The sequence below is a fragment of the Oncorhynchus nerka genome, linkage group LG11, assembly GCF_034236695.1.
Source record: "Oncorhynchus nerka isolate Pitt River linkage group LG11, Oner_Uvic_2.0, whole genome shotgun sequence".
Taxonomy (NCBI): domain Eukaryota; kingdom Metazoa; phylum Chordata; class Actinopteri; order Salmoniformes; family Salmonidae; genus Oncorhynchus; species Oncorhynchus nerka.
This window is the reverse complement of record NC_088406.1, coordinates 65,694,530-65,716,889: the sequence shown is the minus strand read 5'-3', so window position 1 is coordinate 65,716,889 and position 22,360 is coordinate 65,694,530. Positions and strand designations below refer to the sequence as shown.

The following is a 22,360-nucleotide window of genomic DNA, read 5'->3' as shown; positions in this document are numbered from 1 at the left end:
CCAATTCAATCTTTTGGGATTTCCTTTCCATCTGTGCAGTACAATTAATGACCATAGCAATAAACATCAAGAAGCCAACCTTACTGAAGCACAAACTTTTGGGGTCACTCTGTACTGGCTTACTACTCACAGGGATCCTCTCAGGCTCCTTCACCCTTAGCCCTCCATCCTCTATTTTCCTCACTGCCTCAGAGCTACTGGCTGCTTTCAAGTATGAAAGACAAGTTTGAAAACTCAATGGAGGATGCGGGGAAAAAAACTTCCCGTTGATAACTTTTCAGCTTCTTCTGCGGTGTTTAAGCGGTGCCGCTGTAACCGATGTGAAATGGCTAGCTAGTTAGCGGTGGTGCGCACTGATAGCGTTTCAATCGGTGACGTCATTTGCTCTGAGACCTTGAAGTAGTGGTTCCCCTTGCTCTGCAAGAGCCGCGGCTTTTGTGGAGCGATGGGTAACGATGCTTCGTGGGTGACTGTTGTTGATGTGTGCAGAGGGTCCCTGGTTCGCGCCCGGGTATGGGCAAGGGGACGGTTTAAAGTTATACTGTTACATCGATGCTGTTGACCCGGATCACTGGTTGCCGCGGCTTTTGTGGAGCGATGGGTAACGATGCTTCGAGGATGACTGTTGACGTGTGCAGAGCGTCCCTGGTTCGCGCCCAGGTCGGGCGAGGGGACGGACGTAAAGTTTATACTGTGACATTGATGCTGTTGACCCGGTTCACTGGTTGCTGTGGAAAAGGAGGTCCCTTTTTCAGGACCCTGTCATTCAAAGATAATTAGTAAAAATACAAATAACTTCACAGATCTTCATTGTAAAGGGTTTAAACACGGTTTCCCATGCTTGTTCATTGATCCATAAACAATGAATGAACATGCACCTGTGGAACGGTCATTAAGACAATAACAGCTTACAGACAGTGGGCAATTAAGGTCACAGTTATGAAAACTTAGGACACTAAAGAGGCCTTTCTACCGACTCTGAAAAACACCAAAATAAGATGCCCAAGGTCCCTGCTGATCTGTGTGAACATGCCTTAGGCATGCCACAAGGAGGCATGAGGACTGCAGATGTGGCCAGGGCAATAAATTGCAATGTCCGTACTGTGAGACTCCTAAGACAGCGCTACAGGGAGACAGGACGGACAGCTGATCGTCCTCGCAGTGGCAGAGCACGTGTAACAACACCTGCATAGGATCGGTATATCCGAACTTCAAACCTGCGGGACAGGTAGAGGATGGCAACAACAACTGCCCGAGTTACACTAGGAACGCACAATCCCTCCATCAGTGCTCAGACTGTCCGCAATAGGCTGAGAGAGGCTGGACTGAGGGCTTGTAGGCCTGTTGTAAGGCAGGTCCTCACCAGACATCACCGGCAACAACGTCACCTATGGGCACAAACCCACCATCGCTGGATCTGACAGGACTGGCAAAAAGTGCTCTTCGCTGACGAGTCGCGGTTTTGTCTCAGGGGTGATGGTCTGATTCCAGGGGTGATGGTCGGATTCGCGCTTATAGTCGAAGGAATGAGCGTTACTCCGAGGCCTGTACTCTGGAGCGGGTGTTCGATTTGGAGGGGGAGGGTCCGTCATGGTCTGGGGCGGTGTGTCATAGCGTCATCGAACTGAGCTTGTTGTCATTGCAGGCAATCTCAATCTCAATCCATACTGCTCGTTCTGTGCGTGATTTCCTGCAAGACAGGAATGTCTGTGTTCTGGCGTCGCCAGCGGAAAGCCCGGATCTCAATCCCATTGAGCACATCTGGGACCTGTTGGATCAGAGGGTGAGGGCTAGGGCCATTCCCCCCCCAGAAATGTCCGGGAACTTGCAGGTGCCTTGGTGGAAGAGTGGGGTAACATCTCACAGCAAGAACTGGCAAATCTGGTGCAGTCCATGGGGAGGAGATGCACTGCAGTGCCTAATGCAGCTGGAGGCCACACCAGATACTGACTGTTACTTTTGACCCCCCACTTGTTCATGGACATATTATTCCATTTCTGTTAGTCACATGTCTGTGGAACTTGTTCAGTTTCTGTCTCAGTTATTCACTCTTGTTATGTTCATACAAATATTTACACATGTTAAGTTTGCTGAAAATAAATGAAGTTGATAGTGAGAGGACGTTTCTTTTTTTGCTGAGTTTATAATTAACCTACTTAGACTGTGAATTATTAGGTATATCACTTTTTGTGTCATCCTCACAGATTTTAAATGCGTTATGTCCACGTGTATGTCCACGTATTGTGTTTTTAAATTGGCAAATAAATCAAATCAAATTAAGATCAAACAAATTTAAGGTACATTTACATTTACATTTAAGTAATTTAGCAGACGCTCTTATCCAGAGCGACTTACAAATTGGTGCGTTCACCTTAAGACATCCAGTCGAACAGCCACTTTACAATAGTGCATCTAAATCTTTTAAGGGGGGGGGGTGAGAAGGATTACTTTATCCTATCGTAGGTATTCCTGAAAGAGGTGGGGTTTCAGGTGTCTCCGGAAGGTGGTGATTGACTCCGCTGTCCTGGCGTCGTGAGGGAGTTTGTTCCACCATTGGGGGGCCAGAGCAGCGAACAGTTTTGACTGGGCTGAGCGGGAACTGTACTTCCTCAGTGGTAGGGAGGCGAGCAGGCCAGAGGTGGATGAACGCAGTGCCCTTACTTGGGTGTAGGGCCTGATCAGAGCCTGGAGGTACTGAGGTGCCGTTCCCCTCACAGCTCCGTAGGCAAGCACCATGGTCTTGTAGCGGATGCGAGCTTCAACTGGAAGCCAGTGGAGAGAGCGGAGGAGCGGGGTGACGTGAGAGAACTTGGGAAGGTTGAACACCAGACGGGCTGCGGCGTTCTGGATGAGTTGTAGGGGTTTAATGGCACAGGCAGGGAGCCCAGCCAACAGCGAGTTGCAGTAATCCAGACGGGAGATGACAAGTGCCTGGATTAGGACCTGCGCTGCTTCCTGTGTGAGACAGGGTCGTACTCTGCGGATGTTGTAGAGCATGAACCTACAAGAACGGGCCACCGCCTTGATGTTAGTTGAGAACGACAGGGTGTTGTCCAGGATCACTCCAAGGTTCTTAGCGCTCTGGGAGGAGGACACAATGGAGTTGTCAACCGTGATGGCGAGATCATGGAATGGGCAGTCCTTCCCGGGAGGAAGAGCAGCTCCGTCTTGCCGAGGTTCAGCTTGAGGTGGTGATCCGTCATCCACACTGATATGTCTGCCAGACATGCAGAGATGCGATTCGCCACCTGGTCATCAGAAGGGGGAAAGGAGAAGATTAATTGTGTGTCGTCTGCATAGCAATGATAGGAGAGACCATGTGAGGTTATGACAGAGCCAAGTGACTAGGTGTATAGCGAGAATAGGAGAGGGCCTAGAACAGAGCCCTGGGGGACGCCAGTGGTGAGAGCGCGTGGTGAGGAGACAGATTCTCGCCACGCCACCTGGTAGGAGCGACCTGTCAGGTAGGACGCAATCCAAGCGTGGGCCGCGCCGGAGATGCCCAACTCGGAGAGGGTGGAGAGGAGGATCTGATGGTTCACAGTATCGAAGGCAGCCGATAGGTCTAGAAGGATGAGAGCAGAGGAGAGAGAGTTAGCTTTAGCAGTGCGGAGGGCCTCCGTGATACAGAGAAGAGCAGTCTCAGTTGAATGACTAGTCTTGAAACCTGACTGATTTGGATCAAGAAGGTCATTCTGAGAGAGATAGCGGGAGAGCTGGCCAAGGACGGCACGTTCAAGAGTTTTGGAGAGAAAAGAAAGAAGGGATACTGGTCTGTAGTTGTTGACATCGGAGGGATCGAGTGTAGGTTTTTTCAGAAGTGGTGCAACTCTTGCTCTCTTGAAGACAGAAGGGACGTAGCCAGCGGTCAGGGATGAGTTGATGAGCGAGGTGAGGTAAGGGAGAAGGTCTCCGGAAATGGTCTGGAGAAGAGAGGAGGGAATAGGGTCAAGCGGGCAGGTTGTTGGGCGGCCGGCCGTCACAAGACGCGAGATTTCATCTGGAGAGAGAGGGGAGAAAGAGGTCAGAGCACAGGGTAGGGCAGTGTGAGCAGAACCAGCGGTGTCGTTTGACTTAGCAAACGAGGATCGGATGTCGTCGACCTTCTTTCCAAAATGGTTGACGAAGTCATCTGCAGAGAGGGAGGAGGGGGGGGGGGAGGAGGATTCAGGAGGGAGGAGAAGGTGGCAAAGAGCTTCCTAGGGTTAGAGGCAGATGCTTGGAATTTAGAGTGGTAGAAAGTGGCTTTAGCAGCAGAGACAGAAGAGGAAAAATGTAGAGAGGAGGGAGTGAAAGGATGCCAGGTCCGCAGGGGAGGCGAGTTTTCCTCCATTTCCGCTCGGCTGCCCGGAGCCCTGTTCTGTGAGCTCGCAATGAGTCGTCGAGCCACGGAGCAGGAGGGGAGGACCGAGCCGGCCTGGAGGATAGGGGACATAGAGAATCAAGGGATGCAGAAAGGGAGGAGAGGAGGGTTGAGGAGGCAGAATCAGGAGATAGGTTGGAGAAGGTTTGAGCAGAGGGAAGAGATGATAGGATGGAAGAGGAGAGAGTAGCGGGGGAGAGAGAGCGAAGATTGGGACGGCGCGATACCATCCGAGTAGGGGCAGTGTGGGAAGTGTTGGATGAGAGCAAGAGGGAAAAGGATACAAGGTAGTGGTCGGAGACTTGGAGGGGAGTTGCAGTGAGGTTAGTGGAAGAACAGCATCTAGTAAAGATGAGGTCGAGCGTATTGCCTGCCTTGTGAGTAGAGGGGGAAGGTGAGAGGGTGAGGTCAAAAGAGGAGAGGAGTGGAAAGAAGGAGGCAGAGAGGAATGAGTCAAAGGTAGACGTGGGGAGGTTAAAGTCGCCCAGAACTGTGAGAGGTGAGCCGTCCTCAGGAAAGGAGCTTATCAAGGCATCAAGCTCATTGATGAACTCTCCGAGGGAACCTGGAGGGCGATAAATGATAAGGATGTTAAGCTTGAAAGGGCTGGTAACTGTGACAGCATGGAATTCAAAGGAGGCGATAGACAGATGGTATTCCAGTATTAATGCTAAATTGTAATTATTTTCGCCTCTAGGTCCTATTTATTGCCTTCCTCCCTAATCTTCTACATTTGCACGCACTGTACATAGATTTTTTTGAATTTTCTTTTAGTTTGTGTTATTGACTGTACGTTTGTTTATGTGTAACTCTGTGTTGTTGTTTTTGACGCACTGCTTTGCTTTATCTTGGCCAGGTCGTAGTTGTAAATGAGAACTTGTTCTCAACTGGCCTACCTGGTTAAATAAAGGTACAATAAAATAAATAAAAAAGGTATTTATAAAATAAAACTGCTTGCAGCCCATGGCTGGCTGTGGTTAGCATGAACGTGGTAGGCCGCATTTGAGATGAGAGAAATTCCTTATCGCTTTTGTCTATCAAATGGAGTAATGCCTCGATGGCTCACCTTGGACTTATACCTTTCCCCTGAGTGGAGAGGACAGCTGTAGTCACATATTGAACGGCAAACTCCGCTCACTTTTCTGGCTGTATGAATTTATAGGTGTTAAAGTAATTTAAATGTTGAAAGATAAGGATGAAATAATTCCACTCTGAAACCTTATAACGGTATGAAATTGATTAGAATCATACAATTATTATCTGATGGTTTTGTTTAGGTTTAGTCAGTAAAATTATATATCTGTACAATATATCTTTATAGTATCTTAAACACAGACTGTCTGAGCAAAATTCGGTGCCGACCTTGCTAGGGGCCTCTGAGGGATTTGGGAGATGGCAGGGAGTGCTTCCCACGGTCTCCCTAATCTTTGTCGGCTGGGTAGGGATACAGTATGTGCGTAGGATACCTACTGTTTGTGTGTGAATGTAAGTGCGTAAGGAGCGAGTATAAAATGAATGGTTTTGTACAACGGACGAGCCCTCTCATGAATAAAATGTTTGACTATCGTAGCTGGGCCTCCGTCTGTTTCATTCAACCAGAAACGTACAAATTCTGGGGTTGCAGACGGAGTAGTTTAATTGAAGTGGTTTATGAACATTGAGAACATAATTCTCGTAACAATTTGGTCCTTCGAGCCGGATCTCAATATCTGCCTCTACCGTCCCAAGGAACTGCTGAAAACCGTGCATGGGCGGATCCAGGATCCTTAAGACAAAGACCTGACCTCTGAATTGAGGGTTTATTTCAGGCCAGTGGTGGACTGGTACACGACAGGTGGTGACGAGACCTAACCTACATTGCTTTTCCCAGTCTACGTGACGAAGGTCAGTAAATCTTTATTCACGAATTTGGGAAATTGACGCTCGGGCTACATTCAGAAATATATTTGATTTTTTGTGTGTAGTTTAGGTGTTGATTTTAAAATTCCCACAGGGCATTCTTACCTGGTGACCTATTTTTAGAATTGTGTGTAGAGAACCCTGATATAGCTAGTATTCTAGGCAATTGGAAAATAGGAATTGGGTGTAGAGCCACCAAGGCAACAGAAGAAGGTCTGTAATGACACGTGGTATCTGCAGTACCAATGTTAACCAGGACCGTGATGACACAAGGTATCAGTGGCTACCACCAAGACTATCAGTGGACACTACCTATGTAAACTAACGGAAAGGAGATATACACATTAGAAAAGGTCGAGGGCAATTGAGTAAGAGATTATAGAGACACACACATAGTCAGGCAGGAGAGCAACTATAGTAATTGGATAACGGGAAAAGAGCACATACATAGATCATAGAAATACATACACATAGATTATGAGAATAAGCATAGTAACTACAAGGTTTTACTAACAATGGGCAGTAAATCCTCAAAGGAGGTTCCGGAATTAACAGGAGATGAGCGGTATATGCAGTTAAAGGATAAAATAAATGTCTATTTCTGTGTAAAGTGGAGGAAGAAGTATGAATTTGACTGACCTTTAACTTCTTGCGTCGAGCCATCCCGGATCCGGGATCGTGAATACAGCCTCAAGCTCATTACCATAACGCAACGTTAACTATTCATGAAAATCGCAAATGAAATGAAATTAATCTATTTGCTCTCAAGCTTAGCCTTTTGTTAACAACACTGTCATCTCAGATTTTCAAAATATGCTTCTCAACCATTGCAAAACAAGCATTTTTGTAACAGTATTGATAGCTAACGTAGCATTTAGCATTAGCATTCAGCAGGCAACATTTTCACAAAAACCAGAAAAGCATTCAAATAAAATCATTTACCTTTGAAGAACTTCGGATGTTTTCAATGAGGAGACTCTCAGATAGCAAATGTTCAGTTTTTCCTGAAAGATTATTTGTTTAGGACAAATCGCTCCGTTTTCTGCGTCACGTTTAGCTACGAAAAAAAAACTGTATCCAGGATTGTGTAAATCTATCCGCAAACTCATTAGCATAACACAACGTTAACTATTCATGAAAATCGCAAATGAAATGAAATTAATCTATTTGCTCTCAAGCTTAGCCTTTTGTTAACAACACTGTCATCTCAGATTTTCAAAATATGCTTTTGAACCATAGCTAAACAAGCATTTGTGTAACAGTATTGATAGCCTAGCATAGTATTATGCCTCTCTTTCACCATGCAACATTTTCCACAAAAACCAGAAAAGAATTCAAATAAAATCATTTACCTTTGAAGAACTTCAGATGTTTTCAATGAGGAGACTCTGTTAGATAGCAAATGTTCCGTTTTTACAAAAAATATTATTTGTGTCGACTAATCGCTCCGTTTTGTTCATCACGTTTGGGTAAGGAAAAAAAAATATATATATTAAGTCATTAAAACGCGAACTTTTTTCCAAATTAACTCCATAATATCGACAGAAACATGGCAAACCGATGTTTAGAATCAATCCTCAAGGTGTTTTTCACATATCTATCGACGATAAAATCCATCGTGGCAGTTTACTTTCTCTTCTGAAGAAATGGAACGCGCATGGACCTACAGATTACGCACACAGGACACCGGGCGGGACACCAGGTAAATGTAGTCTCTTATGGTCAACCTTCCAATGATATGCCTACAAACACGTCACAATGCTGCAGACACCTCGGGGAATAGACAGAAAGCGCAGGCTCATTCCTGGCGCATTCACAGCCATATAAGGAGACATTGGAACACAGCGCCTTCAGAATCTGGGGCATTTCCTGTATGAAACTTCATCTTGGTTTCGCCTGTAGCATTAGTTCTGGGGCACTCACAGATAATATCTTTGCAGTTTTGGAGACGTCAGAGTTTTGTCTTTCCAAGGCTGTCAATTCCATGCATAGTCGAGCATCTTTTCGTGACAAAATATTGCGCTTAAAACGGGCACGACTTTTTATCCAATAATGACATAGCGCCCCCATAGGTTGAAGAGGTTAAATATAGAAAAACTGGAATTAATGATTGATCAATAAATAGGGTTTGTGGGGACAAGATAGAGAAGCAACGGACAGAAGGGTTCAACACCGCTCGTATTTGGCTGGCTCAAGCTAGAAAAAGAGAGGAGGAGGCCAAGAAAAAGAGAGCTTCTAAGGAGGAAGAGGCACAGAAAGGAGGACAGGATTTAGCAACCTTATTGAGAAAGTGGATAGAGGTAGAAAAGGGTGGAGGTGAGAAAAGACAAAGAACTCTGAAGAGAGAAGACAGAGAGGGACCTAAATGTTACAACTGTAGCAAGCCAGGACATTTGGCTAAGGAGTGTGAGGAACCATGCACGCACTGCGATAAGGTGGGCCACAATCACCGAAACTGTGTGTTTTAATATAGCATGCCATGCCATGTTAAACTTTGAGTCACTGACACGCGGAATGGGGGAGGACTGGTTTTGGCAGTTTCAATGAGGATATTATTACACACACACACACACACATGCATGAGCACGCAGAGGGAGAAGGCAGGAGGGAAGAGAGAGGCATCCAGAGAGGCATCCAGACATGTTAGAGTTGTGTCTGTTAGGGACACATGTGGGAAAGAGAGAGAGAGAGGGACTAAAGGAAAGCAGCTGAGGAAAGCTTTCAATGCAAAGAGGGCTCGAGGAGAAGAGGATGAAGGGAAGAAAACACGGAGGAAGAGAATAGAACAGCGGTAAGAGAAATATACTAAGTCTAATTAGGGGTGTAATATTCTGTTAACTTTCCCAAAGTTCCGGAGTTTTCCAGAAATCCTGGTTGGAGATCTCCGGATTCCCTGCTTATTCTCTCCTGATTCCGGGATTATTCCAACTAGAGTTTCTATAGAACCTGGGAATTTACCAACATTTTTGCAACCCTAAGTCTAATAAATCTGTAAAGAACTGTGAAGTTGCCGTGATTGAAATGCATGAACATTACACTGAGAGAGAGAGGATGTAGTAACATCAACGGTTTGTTGTACAGCTTCTGTAGGGGCATATAGGACATTATGAGTGAATCCAAATTGTGAATAGCTTCAGTTGATAAAACTAAGTCAACATTTCTGTGAAATTATGCCATCAATGACCTGTGCTGACTTTGACCCACACTGGTCAGAGACAGGCTGACAGACAGGTCGAAGGACGGACGGACGGACAGCTAGACAAACACTGAGTGTATTATTACTGTAGGGATGTGGTTATGAAACAACACTGTATGCCTCCAAAATGGCACCGTATTCCTTATGTAGTGCACTACTTTTTGACCAGAGCCCTATGGGCACTCTATCTGGAATGGGCCCTAGTTAATAGTAGTGCACTATAAAGGGAATAAAGTGCCATTTGGGACACATTAAAAAATCTCTGTATTTCTCTCTCTCTAGATGTCTGAGGCAGACAGTCACTCTGGAAGTATATCTCTGATCCAGTCCATGCTGCTCAGACTGAGCACTGCTGAAGACACGGATCAACCTCCTAACATACACCCTAACACACACCGTAACACACACCCTAACACACCCCAACACCTCAGAACCTCAGTGGAAACAGACAGGGCATTCTATGTGACCCCCCAGGACCACAATAATGCAGAGCTTATATTCCTCGTTTCAGTGATTGAGGATGATGATAATGGTGATCATGTAGATGATGATAATGATCCACAATTGGATGTTCTGACTGAGAGGGACAACGATCTGGAATCATCAGACAGGGATTCAGAGGAGAGAGAAGAGGGGAATTCCGGCATTCTATTTTTGGACGCAGGATCGAAAAAACTGGTCGACGAGGAGAAAGAGGAAACCAGCGAACCCCCTGCTGTGGTTCCCAGATGGGAGAGAAGGCAGTTGCTACCCTGTCCCCCTGGCCTGGATGCCAGACCACCGCCTCCCCCCTTTCCCCCCAAGAGGAAGGCTAAACCACCGCTACACCCTACAGGGCCACCGCCGCCGCCCCCTCCACCAGCCCTCGACCCTAGCCAGAGTGTCCCTGTGTTGGGGAGAGTGGTAGGCGAGGGCGCAGGCTGTGAGCTGAGGCCTACAGGGCATGGGAGAGGGCCTGGAGGCCAGGAGGAGGATGTGCTGTCATCCTCAGGGGATAGGCTGTCTATGTACTCAGCTGTCATCCTCAAGTCAGAACGCCGATTCTCACAGCCCCTTCTGGATCCTACTCTGGACTCTACAGCACAGAGGGGTGGGGGGGTGCAGCAGTTGGAGACGACTGTGTCCGTGGCAACACAGGACCCTTCCCAGCTGAGGGGGAAGGATATAGGGCGCCCCCCTAAAACCTCTGAGCCGGTGGGGATGGGGGTAATGGGTGTACCCAAACCCTTGGAATCGATCGCACCCAAGCCGCTTATACCCAAACCTCCACACAGAAACAGATCTCTGCCCCAGGGACCTGAGAGGAGAGCCCAGGACAGTCCAGATGGAAGTGCCTCTTCTGGGTCTGAAACGAGGGACATCCCCCCTGACCTCCAGTCTATACCTCCAGAGACGGAGGGAGTCAGAGAACCACCAGAGCCTAGCGAACATATCGCAGATGGGAGCGAGAGCTCCAGAACCCCTGCCAAGTTTAGGTGTAACACGGAGGAGGGAGGTTTGATGGAAGGGGGGAGGAATTTAGAAGGCACACATGAAGTTGTGGTTCAGGACGCTGCAACATGTGGGGGTGTGCTTGGGTCGAAACACCCGAATATTAAGACAATGAAGGGAGGAAAGGTGAAGAAATTTGCCAAGAAGATGATGAGCAGATGGAAGCAGAGTCGAGAGGAGAAGAGAGGGAATGGAGAGATTCAGGAGGACGATGGAGAAAAAGAGGTGGAGAGCGAAATGCCATTGGTAAGTCTTTCTTGCTCATTTAATGCGACAACATTGCATTTGTATTCTCTCTTTTACTACAATGAACTATCTGACATTAAATGATGAATCAAATATTGCACAATTGTCCTCTTACCGTGTTATGTTATAACAGGTGAACCTCGACCAAGATCGACACCGTCGGACTATCTGACATTGATTAAGAACGAAGTCGCCCTCTTTTTGTTTAGGGTGACCACGGTGTGATTCTTTGCTGTGGTCTCTTTTTGACAGGTGAACCTCCGTCAAGATCGACATTCAGTCAGGTTGCATACCAACATGTCCGTCATAGAGGAAGAGGAGGACGAAGAGGAGAAGAGGAGTAGTGAGGCTGCTCCACCGACGATGGAGCCGCCCAGCCAAGCTGAGACTGAGAGGAAGCCTGTGGGACAGCGTGCACGTTTTCAGAGGTGAGAGACAGAATGAGAGGGAGTAAGAGGAGGAGGAGAGAGAGATGTTTTCAGTGGTGATGGAAAGGGAGTCTTGGGGAGTTTGCATCCACCACACCCTCTCTTTATCCTTGACTTTACTTAAGGTACTGTGCTTGCCATAGCAGAGCTCACACATTCCTTGGTCTCTCTGTGTGTGTGTTATGTTGATGAAGTTACAGTAACTCAGACACTACTTCCCCATAGCTGTCATGACTTCCTGGGTGCCCTGAAGTCACCACACGCACATTCTGTGCTCCGAGCTGTTAGTCCAGTCAAGTGGCATTTTTGCAATCTCGTTTTTTTTTCTTCTCCAATCGCTTTGGTGCTATTTACACAAGTATTTGGTGAATTGTCCCACACAACGACATAGGTGATCCCTTCACCTTGACAGGAGGAACTCAATGAGATGTGCAGCATTGTAGGACCAGTGTGAACGCCCCCCCCCCCCTGCAAAAATAACAGAAAAACAACATTATTCTGGATCCATTCTTACTGTGTAGGTGATGCATTTTTTGCATACAGTACATCTTTGTTCTTGTCAATGACAGATATATATATTTAAACTTACTGTAGAGTAAAATCATTATAGTCCTCATCATAATTGTACATTACACTATGCATCCCTTTCCATGACATAGACTGAGCAGGTGAAAGCTATGATCCCTTATTGATGTCGCTTGTTAAATCCACTTCAATCAGTGTAGATGAAGGGGAGGCAGGTTAAAGAAGGATTTTTATGAGACATGGATTGTGTGTGTGTGCCATTCAGAGGGTGAATGGGCAAGACAAAATATGTAAGTGCCTTGGAATGGGTCATGGTAGTAGGTGCCAGGTGCTCCAGTTTGAGTGTGTCAAGAACTGCAACGCTGCTGGGTTTTTCATGCTCAACAGTTTTCCGTGCGTATCAAGAATGGTCCACCACCCAAAGGACATCCAGCCAACTTGACACAACTGTGGGAAGCATTGGAGTCAACATGGGCCAGCATCCCTGTGGAATGCTTTCGACACCTTGTAAAGTCCATCCCTAACGAATTGAGGCTGTTCTGAGGGGGTCCAACTCAATATTATAAAGGTGTTCCTAATGTTTTGTACACTCAGTGTATATCATACTTTATATGTTTATACTTTACAAACATACATTTTTATTCTGTAGTTCTCAAAATTAGAATATAGGTTTACCAAATGTTGAAGTGATGATCAATTAAGAGCAGTTGGGATTAAGTAATAGAATAATGTATTTTAACAAATGAGAACAGAATCATATCAAAAGTAATGTGAACACTGCTATTGTGAAAGGCTATTACTTTATATGAATGAACATGTATTACAATGTGAAACTTGTGTTTCTAGATTAAACACTGATTAAGTGTGGTGAAAAAGTGACTGTGTAATTTTGTGTGTTGTACTTTGTCAATTGAAGGTGTTAAAGTTTTGAAATAATTGCCTTTTAGATGATATGTTTAGAGTTTTTTTTTTACAAACTAGAGTTGTGAAAATGTACCACATACTTGTGAAAAGTGTTATTATATATATTTGTTTAAAGAAATGTGACCACTGGTTTCATCAACCCATGACAGATGACATAATATATATGTTGTTACCCAAATGGCACCCTATTCCCTATATAGTGCACTAATAGGTCAAATGTAGTGCACTTTATAGGGAATATGGTGTTTGATCAGTGCCCTGTTCAAATGTAATGCTCTATATTGGAAATAGGGTGCTATTTTGTGACGAAACCATTGACTTCAATGTTTTTCCGCCTCTATTTTACAGCTCCTTCAGCTCTTTCAAGTTCAACTTCAGTCCCATCAGCTTGGTGGACGAGATTCTAACAGGAGAGGAGTGGTCACCATTCCTGTCCATTAAGGACAGTCCCGCACCCTCACTGTCCGTTTACCAATCAGAGGCTGCTAGCCAACACGGTGGTGATGAAGGCGACCAATTAAAGACTGAACCAGAGTTGCGCCTCCCCAACGACGTTCAACATAACCACGAGGACATAGGCCATTCTTTATATGAGGATGTTCACTTCAGCCAATCAAGTTCGAATGAGATTGTGGACAACCAATGGGACAACAGACAACAGGAAGTAGACAACAACAATGACACTGGAGCTGATGCAATTGCTGTCATCAAACCGAAGATACTATTGGACAATGATGCAGCGGAGGAGAGTGAGTTGGACCACTCCAGACCCATATCTAAGGACATCCATGACTCTAAGTGCCCCATAAGGAACCAATCAAAGGACCATCTTGACTTCTCCTGTGTTAAGGTGAGCCACACAGTGGGATTGTGGGCATTGTAGTCATTTAAAGTGCAGTTGTAGGCCTCTGTCTATAGGCCTCTGTCCAACCCTGTTCCTGGAGACATAACCCCCTGTAGGTTTTTTGCTCCAATCCCAGTTGTAACTAACCTGATTCATCTTCATCTTATCAGCCAGCTAATTATTAAAAGCAGGTGCTCTAGATTAGGGTTGAACACCTACAGGACAGTAGCTCTGCAGGAACAGGGTTGGAGAGCCCTGGTATATAAACAGTCACTGAAAAATCTCACTCTCTTGTTCTTATTCTCTCTCTCTCTCTCTCTCTCTCTCTCTCTCTCTCTCTCTCTCTCTCTCTCTCTCTCTCTCTCTCTCTCAGTCACTTGGAGTTCTGGACAGTTCTGCTCAGAAACATAAAATTCATCTGAGCAAAAAGAGAAAGCACAGACTTCCGGGGCTAAAGACGAGAAGTAAGATTGAATGACTGGAAAACGAGATGAAAGATTCTGTGAAAATAGACGTCTGGAAAGGAGTTGGACAAAAGCTGAGACGCTGAAATATAAAAAACATGTCTGCTGTTCTCTCCTTCTTTCCGGAAACAGAGACCTTCAAGATAAGACGCACTGCAATCAAAGCCCCGGAAATCAAATTCCTCAAACCCTCTCCTCCTCCCACCCTCTCTCCCACATCCCTCCCTTCTTCCTCCTCTCCCTCCTATGTCTTTCCGTCCTCTGTTTTCTACAGCATCCCTCCGTCCGCTGAAGAACACGACCCTGGGACAACACCGACACAGGGCAACTTCTCCGTTAAGGTCAGAGTTCATTTGACCCCTTAACCCTTGGCAACATTTTTGAACACTGTAACATTAACATGTGTCTCTGAAGTGTGTCTGAAATGGCACTCTACTCCCTAGTGTACTACAGGAATAGGGTGTAATTTCATACAGACTGTTGCTTATTACTGAATGTAATAATGTATATTAGCATCACTAGCCAGGTTTCCATCCAACCTTGTTATGCAAGTAAAGCACAAAAATGTCTGGACATGCCTGATGGACACAACACATTTGTCGGTAAACTTTCCAAATGTCGACAAAACAAAATACGCTAGGTAAGGTGGGATCTTTTTGTGTCTGTAAAATGAATAATGTGAGAAATGGCAGTGGAAGCACCTTTATAATCAGATATGGACATAATAACCATCATATCAACATCCGTGTTGTCTGAATGAGATTCTGTAAAATCTCACGAAATGGATTAATTTAAGTACAAGTATATGGTGTTGTATGGTAAAATGATTGAGGGTCATAAGAAGTGAGAGATCTGACTATTATGAGGTGTTGGGGAGTTTTCAACACTTTTCAGTAGCCAGCCTCTGAGACAGCGTTAATTTAACTGTAGTTCATTGTGCTAGAAAGTAAGCATTTCACTGTACTTGTGCATGTGACAATAAATAAACCTTTATGTGCAGATATTGATATAATAACCATCATATCGAAGTGAACTTGGATTCAGGTGATATGTGGTGTGGTCCTCCCACTATGACTCGGGAAAACATGCAGTTTATTAGGCTACGGATGAAATAAATGATGATGAACTTTACTTGGTGGGGAAAGTGCACAGTGATGAGCTTTATCCTGGTTTGACAAATCAAAATAATCCTGTTCTTTTTGTCCATAATAATCTCATAATGTATGATAAACCAGCACTGTAACTGTATCTAATTGTTGGCTAGAGAGCACGTGCCAAAACCAGAGTGGGCACATTCACTATACAGTCTAATGCAAGAAATGTTTTCACAAAACCGTCAGTGGAGTTGAAAAGGCGATGGAAACGCATTTAACCACAACTTATTTTTATGTGAACTATGTCATCACGCACAGCTTTTTATCCACAACAAGTCCATTTGAATGAAACATCTCTGGTGGGAAAATGCTTAAATTGTTTTTATGCAGATTCTAGCATTTTTGAACAGATGAACATCTGACGCCAATTGGATGGAAACCTAGCTATTGGCAGAGACCACTTCAGTCCTCCAAAGATTTCAAAATGGTTCCCTCTCTCTCTTCTCTCTCTCTCAGACCACTGAATGCAGCAGAAAGCCAGATTCAAGTCCTAAGCCGCCTCTGTCCAAGTTCATGACAGTCCTGAGAGACAAAACCAAGAAGAAGATTCAATAGTGAAGAGAACTAGGTCTTGGTGATCAAATAGTAACCCATAGCTCCCTCTACTAGCCCCTACCTGCACCCTTCCTCTAGCCCCTACCTGCACCCTACCTCTAGCCCCTACCTGCACCCTACCTCTAGCCCCTACCTGCACCCTATCTCTAGCCCCTACCTGCACCCTACCTCTAGCCCCTACCTTCACCCTACCTCTAGCCCCTACCTGCACCCTGCCTCTAGGCCCTACCTGCACCCTACCTCTAGGCCCTACCTGCACCCTACCTCTAGGCCCTACCTGCACCCTACCTCTAGGCCCTACCTGCACCTTACCTCTAGGCCCTACCTGCACCCTGCCTCTAGGCCCTACCTGCACCCTACCTCTAGCCCCTACCTGCACCCTACCTCTAAGCTCTACCTGCACCCTACCTCTAGCCCCTACCTGCACCCTACCTCTAGGCCCTACCTGCACCCTACCTCTAGGCCCTACCTGCACCCTACCTCTAGCCCCAACCTCTAGGATCTACCTGCACCCTACCTCTATCCCCTACCTGCAGCCTACCTCTAGCCCCTACCTGCACCCTACCTCTAGGCCCTACCTGCACCCTACCTCTATCCCCTACCTGCAGCCTACCTCTAGCCCCTACCTGCACCCTACCTCTAGGCCCTACCTGCACCCTACCTCTAGGCCCAACCTGCACCCTACCTCTAGGCCCTACTTGCACCCTACATCTAGCCCCAACCTCTAGGATCTACCTGCACCCTACCTCTATCCCCTACCTGCAGCCTACCTCTAGCCCCTACCTGCACCCTACCTCTAGGCCCTACCTGCACCCTACCTCTATCCCCTACCTGCAGCCTACCTCTAGCCCCTACCTGCACCCTACCTCTAGCCCCTACCTTCACCCTACCTCTATCCCCTACCTGCAGCCTACCTCTAGCCCCTACCTGCACCCTACCTCTAGGCCCTACCTGCACCCTACCTCTATCCCCTACCTGCAGCCTACCTCTAGGCCCTACCTGCACCCTACCTCTAGCCCCTACCTGCACCCTACCTCTATCCCCTACCTGCAGCCTACCTCTATCCCCTACCTGCACCCTACCTCTAGCCCCTACCTGTACCCTACCTCTAGCCCCTACCTGCAGCCTACCTCTATCCCCTACCTGCAGCCTACCTCTATCCCCTACCTGCACCCTACCTCTATCCCCTACCTGCACCCTACCTCTAGGCCCTACCTGCACCCTACCTCTAGCCCCTACCTGCACCCAGTGGTGTAAAAATACTTTAAATTACTACCAAAAGTTTTGAGAATGACACAAATATTAATTTCTACAAAGTTGGCTGCTTCAGTGCTTCAATGCTTCAATGCTTTTATTGACAATTACATGAAGTTGATGCAAAGAGTCAATATTTGCAGTGTTCTTTTTCAAGACCTCTGCAATCCACCCTGGCATGCTGTCAATTAACTTCTGGGCCACATCCTGACTGATGGCAGCCCATTCTTGTATAATCAAGACTTGGAGTTTGTCAGAAATTGTGGGTTTTTGTTTGTCCAACCGCCTCTTGAGGATTGACCACAAATTCTCATTGGGATTAAGTTCTGGGAGTTTCCTGGCCATGGACCCAAAATATTGATGTTTTGTTCCCAGAGCCACTTAGTTATCACTTTTTCCATATGGCAAGGTACTCCATTATGCTGGAAAAGGCATTGTTCGTCACCAAACTGTTCCTGGATGGTTTGGAGAAATTGCTCTCGGAGGATGTGTTGGTACCATTCTTTATTCATGGCTGTGTTCTTAGGCAAAATTGTGAGTGAGCCCACTCCCTTGGCTGAGAAGCAACCTCACACATGAATGGTCTCAGGATACCTTGCTGTTGGCATGACACAGGACTGATGGTAGCGCTCACCTTGTCTTCTCAGGACAAGCTTTTTTTCCAGATGCCCCAAACAATCGGAAAGGGGATTCATCAGAGAAAATGACTTTACCCCAGTCCTCTGCAATCCAATCCCTGTACCTTTTGCAGAATATCAGTCTGTCCCTGATGTTTTTCCTGGAGAGAAGTGGCTTCTTTGCTGCCCTTCTTGACACCAGGCCATCCTCCAAAAGTCTTCGCCTCACTGTGCGTGCAGATGCACTGACACCTGCCTGCTGCCATTCCTGAGCAAGCTCTGTACTGGTGGTGCCCTGATCCCACAGCTGAATCAACATTAGAAGACAGTCCTGGCGCTTGCTGGACTTTCTTGGGTGCCCTGAAGCCTTCTTCACAACAATTGAACCGCTCTCCTTGAAGTTCTTGATGATCCGATAAATATTTGATTTAGGTGCAATCTTACTGGCAGCAATATCCTTGCCTGTGAAGCCCTTTTGTGCAAAGCAATGATGACGGCACGTGTTTCCTTGCAGGTAACCATGGCTGACAGAGGAAGAACAATGATTCCAAGCACCACCCTCCTTTTGAAGCTTCCAGTCTATTACTCGAACTCAATCAGCATGACAGAGTGATCTCCAGCCTTGTCCTCGTCAACACTCACACCTGTGTTAACGAGAGAATCACTGACATGATGTCAGCTGGTCCTTTTGTGGCAGTGCTGAAATGCAGTGGCAATATGTTTTGGGATTCAGTTCATTTGCATGGCAAAGAGGGACTTTGCAATTAATTGCAATTCATCTGATCACTCTTCATAACATTCTGGAGTATATGCAAATTGACCATTCAAACTGAGGCAGCAGGTTTTGAGAAATTAATATTTGTGTCATTCTCAAAAATGTTGGCCATGACTGTACTTTACTTTACTATTTATATTTTGCCTACTTGTACTTTTACTTCACTACATTCCTAAAGAAAATACTGTAGTTTTTACTCCATACATTTTCCCTGACACCCAAAAGTACTTGTTACATTTTGACAGGAAAATGGTCCAATTCACACACTTATCAAGAGAACATCCCTGGTCATCCCAACTGCCTCTGATAGGGCAGACTCACTAAACACAAATGCTTTGTTTGTAAATTATGTCTGAGTGTTGGAGTGTGTACCTGACTATCTGTCAATAAAAATACAAATACAATTGTGCTGTCTGATTTGCTTAAAATAAGGAATTTGAAATGTTTTATACTTTTACTTTTGATTCTTAAGTACATTTTAGCAATTCCATTTACTTTTGATACTTAAGTATATTTAAAACCAAATACTTTTGGACTTTCACTAAGTCGGATTTTACTGGGTGACTATAACTTTTACTTGAGTAATTTTCTATTAAGGTATCTACTCTTACTCAAGTATGACAATTTAGTCATTTTTCCACCACTACCTGCACCCTACCTCTAGGCACTACCTGTACCCTACCTCTAGCCCCTCCCTGCACCCTACCTCTGGCCCCTACCTCTAGGATCTACCTGCACCCTACCTCTAACCCCTACCTGCACCCTACCTCTATCACCTACCTGTACCCTACCTCTATCCTCTACCTCTAGGCACTACCTGCACCCTACCTCTAGCCCCTCCCTACACCCTAGCTATAGCCCCTCCCTGCACCCTACCTCTAGCCCCTATCTCTAGGATCTACCTGCACCCTACCTCTATCCCCTACCTGCACCCTACCTCTATCACCTACCTGTACCCTACCTCTAGGCACTACCTGCACCCTACCTCTAGCCCCTACCTCTAGGCCCTACCTGCACCCTACCTCTAGGCCCTACCTGCACCCTACCTCTATCCCCTACCTCTAAACACTACCTGCACCCTACCTCTAGCCCCTACCTGCACCCTACCTCTATCCCCTTCCTGCACCCTACCTCTATCCCCTACCTGCACCCTACCTCTAGCCCCTACCTGCACCCTACCTCTATCCCCTACCTCTAGGCACTACCTGCACCCTACCTCTAGGCACTACCTGCACCCTACCTCTAGCCCCTCCCTGCACCCTACCTCTAGCCCCTATCTCTAGGATCTACCTGCACCCTACCTCTATCCCCTACCTGCACCCTACCTCTATCACCTACATGTACCCTACCTCTAGGCACTACCTGCACCCTACCTCTAGCCCCTACCTCTAGGCCCTACCTGCACCCTACCTCTAGGCCCTACCTGCACCCTATCTCTATCCCCTACCTCTAAACACTACCTGCACCCTACCTCTAGCCCCTACCTGCACCCTACCTCTATCCCCTTCCTGCACCCTACCTCTATCCCCTACCTGCACCCTACCTCTAGCCCCTACCTGCACCCTACCTCTATCCCCTACCTCTAGGCACTACCTGCACCCTACCTCTAGGCACTACCTGCACCCTACCTCTAGGCACTACCTGCACCCTACCTCTAGCCCCTACTTGCACCCTACCTGCACCCTACCTCTAAACACTACCTGCACCCTACCTCTAGCCCCTACCTGCACCCTACCTCTATCCCCTTCCTGCACCCTACCTCCCTCCCCTACCTGCACCCTACCTCTAGCCCCTACCTGCACCCTACCTCTAGCCCCTATCTCTAGGCACTACCTGCACCCTACCTCTAGGCACTACCTGCACCCTACCTCTAGGCACTACCTGCACCCTACCTCTATCCCCTACTTGCACCCTACCTCTATCCCCTACTTGCACCCTACCTCTAGCCCCTACTTTCACCCTACCTGCACCCTACCTCTAGCCCCTCTCTCTAGCCCCTACCTCTAGGCACTACCTGCACCCAACCTCTAGGCACTATGTGCACCCTACCATTAGTCACTACCTGCACCCTACCTCTAGGTCCTACCTGCACCCTACCTCTAGCCCCTACCTGCACCCTACCTCTATCCCCTACCTGCACCCTACCTCTAGGCACCACCTGCACCCTACCTCTAGCCCCTCCCTGCACCCTACCTCTATGCCCAACCTGCACCCCCACCTCTAGCCCCTACCTGCACCCTACCTCTAGGCCCTACCTGCACCCTACCTCTAGGCCCAACCTGCACCCTACCTCTAGGCCCAACCTGCACCCTACCTCTAGGTCCTAGCCCCTACAACTTTGGTGTTTACAGTTTTATGTGTGTAAACGAAAACGCTGCAGCTGCACACAGTAATGAAATAAGCAGACATATCTTTGATCAAATTCTTCTCTTGCTATATTGAGTGTCTTACCAACACTTTTAATCACAAATACAATTTATCTCTCACTATGAATGAGATTCTGTAAGATTTGAATAAATTGATTCATTAAAGTACAAGTATATGGTGTTGTATGGTAAAATGATTGAGGGTTATAAGAAGTGAGAGATCTGACTATTATGAGGTGTTGGGGAGTTTTCAACACTTTTCAGTAGCCAGCCTCTGAGACAGCGTTAATTTAACTGTAGTTCATTGTGCTAGAAAGTAAGCATTTCACTGTACTTGTGCATGTGACAATAAATACACCTTTATGTGCAGATATTGATATAATAACCATCATATCGAAGTGAACTTGGATTCAGGTGATATGTGGTGTGGTCCTCCCACTATGACTCGGGAAAACATGCAGTTTATTAGGCTACGGATGAAATAAATGATGATGAACTTTACTTGGTGGGGAAAGTGCACAGTGATGAGCTTGATCCTGGTTGGACAAATCAAAATAATCCTGTTCTTTTTGTCCATAATAATCTCATAATGTATGATAAACCAGCACTGTATCTGTATCTAACTGTTGGCTAGAGAGCATGTGCTAAAACCAGAGTGGGCACATTCACTATACAGTCTAATGCAAGAAATGTTTTCACAAAACCGTCAGTGGAGTTGAAAAGGCGATGGAAACGCATTTAACCACAACTTATTTTTATGTGAACTATGTCATCACGCACAGCTTTTTATCCACAACAAGTCCATTTGAATGAAACATCTCTGGTGGGAAAGTGTGCAAATTGTTTTTAGGCGGATTTTAGAATATTCACATGAAAATCTGTCACCAATTGGATGGAAACCTAGCTATTGGCAGAGACCACTTCAGTACTCCAAAGATTTCAAAATGGATCTCTCTCTCTCTCTCTCTCTCTCTCTCTCTCTCTCTCTCTCTCTTTCACTCTCTCACTCACTCACTCACTCACTCACTCACTCTTCTCCCTCGCTCTCTCTCTCTCTCTCTCTCTCTCTCTCTCTCTCTCTCTCTCTCTCTCTCAGACCACTGAAAGCAGCAGAAAGCCTGATTCAAGTCCCAAGTCTCCTCTGTCCAAGTTCATGACAATCCTGAGAGACAAAACCAAGAGGAAGATTAAAAAGTGAAGAGAACTAGATCTTGGTGATCAAATAGTAACCCATAGCTCCTTCTACTAGCCCCTACCTG

At 46.3% G+C, this 22,360-nt stretch overlaps 1 protein-coding gene across 1 annotated transcript; it reads left to right on the top strand.

Annotated features, from left to right (window-relative positions):
* Positions 1-9,965: 9,965 nt before the first annotated feature.
* On the top strand, positions 9,966-19,132 carry si:dkey-9i23.6 (uncharacterized). The gene is made up of 6 exons (XM_029674043.2): positions 9,966-11,195; positions 11,448-11,623; positions 13,421-13,922; positions 14,290-14,380; positions 14,513-14,721; positions 15,991-19,132. The coding sequence occupies exons 1-6, from the start codon at positions 10,464-10,466 to the stop codon at positions 16,087-16,089; spliced, it is 1,809 nt and encodes a 602-aa protein (XP_029529903.2). The 5' UTR covers positions 9,966-10,463; the 3' UTR covers positions 16,090-19,132.
* Positions 19,133-22,360: the final 3,228 nt, after the last annotated feature.

What these genes read in the sequence shown, in the direction of transcription:
- si:dkey-9i23.6 (XM_029674043.2), top strand. Translation starts at nt 10,464, where the DNA reads ATGTACTCAGCTGTCATCCTCAAGTCAGAACGCCGATTCTCACAGCCC. An exon ending in TTGACTTCTCCTGTGTTAAG is followed by an intron (nt 13,923 to 14,289) that starts GTGAGCCACACA and finishes TCTCTCTCTCAG; the next exon opens with TCACTTGGAGTTCTGGACAG. An exon ending in TCCGGGGCTAAAGACGAGAA is followed by an intron (nt 14,381 to 14,512) that starts GTAAGATTGAAT and finishes TTCCGGAAACAG; the next exon opens with AGACCTTCAAGATAAGACGC.